General features: G+C 65.8%; 1 protein-coding gene across 1 annotated transcript; it reads left to right on the top strand.

Moving 5' to 3' along the window:
• The first annotated feature begins 4233 nt into the window (after nucleotides 1–4233).
• Nucleotides 4234–4710, top strand: LOC121096862. The gene has a single exon (XM_040613427.1). It carries the CDS (start codon nucleotides 4234–4236, stop codon nucleotides 4678–4680), a length of 447 nt encoding a protein of 148 aa, XP_040469361.1. The 3' UTR covers nucleotides 4681–4710.
• Nucleotides 4711–5000: the final 290 nt, after the last annotated feature.

The raw sequence follows: 5000 nt of genomic DNA on the forward strand, positions 1-5000 counted from the left end.
GAGGCGAGCCGACCCTGTATTAGGCGAGCCGAGCCGATCTTAGCCGAGCCGAGCCGATCTTAGGCAAAACGAGCCGATCTTAGGCAAAAACGAGCCGAGCCGAGCCGATCTCAGCCCAGCCGAGTCGAGCCGAGCCGAGCCGATCTTAGCCGAGCCGAGCCGAGCCGAGCCGAGCCGAGCCGAGCCGAGCCGAGCCGAGCCGAGCCGAGCCGAGCAGAGCCGAGCCGAGCCGAGCCGAGCCGAGCCGAGCCGAGCCGAGCCGAGCCTATCTTAGGCGAGCCGAGCCTATCCGAGCCTATCCGAGCCGAGCCGACCCTGTATTAGGCGAGCCGAGCCGATCTTAGCCGAGCCGAGCCGATCTTAGCCGAGCCGAAGCCGAGCCGAGCCGATGCCCGAGCCGGTTGGACCTCCCAGAAGGGCGGTGCTTTCTCGGTCCCGTCTTCTTGGTGGCCAGTCGAGGCCGACGGAGGCCTCTCCCCGTCCGCCGGGTCCGACCGTCCGTCGGTTCCAGGCGATTGTCACCCCGGCCAACAGCAGGGCGCGCCGCGAGAGCGAGCTGCCGTCCGCCATCCGCCTCTTGGAGGACGCGCGCCCTGCTCCGAAGTAGACCTGGCTTCCGCCTCCGCCGCCTTCTTCTGCCGGGTAACGTGGCCTCCGCCTCTGGCCACGCCCCCCCCCCGCCCACCCCCGGCCACCCCCCCCCCCCCCCCCCCCCCCGGCGACTAGGCAGCGAGAGCATTGGTCTCGGCCGTGCCGCACGGCATCCCGGCAGGCTGCCCGGGAGCGGAAAGAGCGAGCTCAGTAACAAGTCTCGCCGGTTGGGGGCGTGATGCCCCTGCCGGAGCGCTTCGCGGAAAGGACGGCCACATTTACCCCAGGCGACAGGAGGGGACTTAGCCGCATTTCTGGGCCCGTCTGGTAGACCTGTTTTTTCTCCTCCGTGTCGCCGAGGTGGCGAAGGTGTCGCACTCTCAAACACTGCCTCCAGCGACGTCGTCGTAGTGTGGCCTCTGTCGCCGCTCCCTCCCTCCGTGTACAGATGCGCCACCCTCTTGCAGCCTGCTGCTGTCACGGCTGCCCTAGTCCGTACTACAGGAGAAGTGGAGCGGTGACTCCTCTCGCCGAGCAGCGCGCTCGGCGCAGCCGGCTACTGAGGGTGGCCGCCGGGGCCGGGTGTGTTTGTGTCGCCCATTTGTTTCGCCCGTTCAGCGGGCCGGTCCGTGTTCGTGTCGCCCCTTTCTGCTTTGTCCGTGTTCGGCAAGCAAGGCGTCCGCAAGTTAAACTCGGGCCCGTTACTTCCCGCGCGGTGCGCGTGGTGGTGGTGGGGGAGCAAAGGCCGTGCGCCTAGCCCAGAGCCTGGTGCAGCGGCAGCAGCAGCAGCAGCAGCGAGGGACCGCCAGCGAGGCCGGGCGAAACGTCACCCGCAGGCTCGTGGCGGCCGTTGACTGACTGTCAATGCTGTCCCAAGAATCGTGTTCCGTGGGAAGGGCTGGCCCGCTTCTCCACTCGTTTCCCTTTCCTGATCGAGGAGGCCATTCGGGTCGCGTCGGAGAGGGCCCCCGGCGGGCCGGCTCTTGCTGTGCGCTCCCCATTCCAGGGTGGCCGCGGTGGTGTCCGGTGTTCGGGCCCAGGGTGGTTTCCTTTCAATTCGCCTCCCGTCGCGCGTGTTGAGGTGTTGCGCTTGCCCTCGTGTCCCCGTGAGGCAAAGAAGGGGGGGGAGGAGGGTGGACGGTGGACGGCGGTGGTGTTGGTGGCGTGGGTTGTGTGCCCTGCCTGTCCCGTCCGACCCCCCCCTGCTCTGCTCATGCGGGTTCCCGGGCTTTCGCGTAACCGAAAACCCGGCTGTGTGACAGCCGCGTGGCCCCTGCGAGTTTTCAGGCGGGTCCTACACCACGCCGAGGTGTCGGTGCCGGCCTCGGTCCGGGGCTTACACCAGCCCGCGGGTGTGCGGCCGCGAGCAGCGCATGGGCGGTGTGGCGGCCGAGCACGAGAGACGAAACGGGGCGCGCAGAGGACAAGGAAGAAGGAGAGCGAATTCTTTTGTGGGTTCGTGCCCTGCGTGCGGCGGGCCAAGAAGGGGGGGGTCTCCTCCTGTGCCGCTGCTTTGGCTTCTGCGCCGCCCCACCCCTGCCCTGTCTGCGGAGCGAGCCGCGCCCCCGGCGAAGGGAGCCTCGGTCGCCAGGTCGCGCCCGCCTCCGCGGGTCGCTGTCTCCTCTAGCACGTCCGCTGCTCCCGCGGCAGAAGGGGGTTGGGGAGCCGAGTGTCCGACTCTACCTCCCCCCTCCGCTCGCCCTCCCTCCTCGTCCTCCGGCAGCCGTTTTTTGGGGCCGGTGGGGCTTGTGTGGAGGCGAGTGTCCGGCTTCGGGGGGGCGGGTCAGCCCCGGTCGGGGGGGCGTGTCCGACGATGCCGTGCGGAGCGGGCGCGCGCCACGCGCGCTTCCCCTCCTCCCGCCGCCTCGACGGGGAGAGGTGGGGTTCCGTGCGTGGGCGAGAAAAGCCGCCCGAGGAAAAAAAAAAAAAAAAAAAGCTGCGCAGCGGGTCTCGGCTCCTTGCCCGCGGCGGGCGCGGGAAGGGCCGGCCGCCGGGGCCGGTCGGTGTGCCACCCTCGCCGCGTGCGGCGGCAGGGTTCGGGAACGGCGCCGCCGGCCCCCCCCAGGCGCGCCGCCTGGTTTCTCGCGGTCCCCGGGCCGCCGCTGACACGCCGCCGTCGCGTCCGTTGAAAGCCGCTCCGGCCGCGGGTCGGAAGCCGGCCGCGGCGGCAGTCCCCCGAAGGAAGGGGGCGCGTCCGGCGGGCCGGGGCCGTCCGCGAAGCCGCGCGCGCGCGCCGCCGGGTGGCGGTCTACCTGGGTTGATCCTGCCAGTAGCATATGCTTGTCTCAAAGCTTAAGCCCATGCATGTCTAAGTACACACGGCCGGTACAGGGGAAACTGCGAATGGGGCTCATTAATCAGAGTTATGGTTCCTTGGTCGCTCCTCTCCCGCTCCTTGGATAACTGGGTAATTCTAGAGCTAATACATGCCGACGAGCGCCGACCTCCGGGGACGCCCGTGCATTTATCAGACCAAAACCAACCCGGGCCCGCCCGGCAGCTTTGGTGACTCTAGATAACCTCGAGCCGATCGCACGCCCCCGCGGCGGCGACGACCATTCGAATGTCTGCCCTATCAACTTTCGATGGTACTGTCTGTGCCTACCATGGTGACCACGGGTGACGGGGGGGGGAATCAGGGTTCGATTCCGGAGAGGGACGCCCTGAGAACCGGATACCACATCCAAGGAAGGCAGCAGGCGCGCAAATTACCCACTCCCGACCCGGGGAGGTAGTGACGAAAAATAACAATACAGGACTCTTTCGAGGCCCTGTAATTGGAATGAGCGCACTTTAAATCCTTGAGCGAGGATCCATGGAGGGCAATCAAGTCTGGTGCCAAGCAGCCGCGGTAATTCCAGCTCCCATAGCTGTCTCCTTAAAGTTTGCTGCAGTTAAAAAGCTCGTAGTTGGATCTCTGGGATCAGAGCTGGCGGTCCCGCCGCGAGCGAGCGCACCGCTGTCCCAGCAGCCCCTGCCTCTCGGCCGCCCCTCGATGCTCTTAGCTGAGTGTCCCGCGGGGTCCGAAGCGTTTACTTCGAGAACCCCAATATAGAGTGTTCAAAGCATGCCGGCCTGCCCGGCAGTACTGCAGCTAGGAATAATGGAATCAGGACTCCGGTTCTATTTTGTTGGTTTTCGGAAACGAGCCATGATTAAGAGGGACGGCCGGGGGCATTGTATTGTGCCGCTAGAGGTGAAATTCTCCTGGACCGGCGCACAGACGGCCTAGAGCGAAAGGCAATTTGCCAAGAATGTTTTTCATTAATCAAGAAACGAAAGTCGGAGGTCTCGAAGACGATTCAGATACCGTCGTAGTTCCGACCATAAACGATGCCGACTGGCGATCCGGCGGCGTTATTCCCATGACCCGCCGGGCAGCTCCCGGGAAACCCAAGTCTTTGGGTTCCGGGGGGAGTATGGTTGCAAAGCTGAAACTTAAAGGAATTGACGGAAGGGCACCACCAGGAGTGGAGCCTGCGGCTTAATTTGACTCAACACGGGAAACCTCACCCGGCCCGGACACGGACAGGATTGACAGATTGAGAGCTCTTTCTCGATTCCGTGGGTGGTGGTGCATGGCCGTTCTTAGTTGGTGGAGCGATTTGTCTGGTTAATTCCGATAACGAACGAGACTCTGGCATGCTAACTAGTTACGCGACCCCCGAGCGGTCGGCGTCCAACTTCTTAGAGGGACAAGTGGCGTTCAGCCACCCGAGATTGAGCAATAACAGGTCTGTGATGCCCTTAGATGTCCGGGGCCGCACGCGCGCTACACTGACTGGCTCAGCTTGTGCCTACCCTCCGCCGGCAGGCGCGGGTAACCCGTTGAACCCCATTCGTGATGGGGATCGGGGATTGCAATTCTTCCCCGTGAACGAGGAATTCCCAGTAAGTGCGGGTCATAAGCTCGCGTTGATTAAGTCCCTGCCCTTTGTACACACCGCCCGTCGCTACTACCGATTGGATGGTTTAGTGAGGTCCTCGGATCGGCCCCGGCGGGGTCGGCCCCGGCCCTGCCGGAGCGTCGAGAAGACGGTCGAACTTGACTATCTAGAGGAAGTAAAAGTCGTAACAAGGTTTCCGTAGGTGAACCTGCGGAAGGATCATTACCGGGGGGCTGTGTCGCGCGCAAGCGCGCGCCGGGCGTCCGGCCGCGCCGCGCCGATCGTGCCCATGCTCTCGCTCTCCCTTTTCCCCGCGCCCGCCGAGCCGCGCCCGAGCCGCGTTCGCGGTGCTCGGGGGGGCTGTCCCCGCGTGGGGACACACCCCCGCCGTCCTTTCCCGCCCCGGGCGTGGCGGCTTGGCGCGCGGGATTCCCGTTCCTCTCTGGCCGCCTCCGGGACAGGCGCCTCGGGCGCCGCCGCGGTGGCGGCAGGGTCGCGGCGGTGCTGGGAGGCGCGCGCCCC

This window comes from Falco naumanni, chromosome 13 (genome assembly GCF_017639655.2).
Source record: "Falco naumanni isolate bFalNau1 chromosome 13, bFalNau1.pat, whole genome shotgun sequence".
In the NCBI taxonomy this organism is placed as follows: Eukaryota; Metazoa; Chordata; class Aves; order Falconiformes; family Falconidae; genus Falco; species Falco naumanni.

What these genes read in the sequence shown, in the direction of transcription:
- LOC121096862 (XM_040613427.1), top strand. Translation starts at nt 4,234, where the DNA reads ATGCTAACTAGTTACGCGACCCCCGAGCGGTCGGCGTCCAACTTCTTA.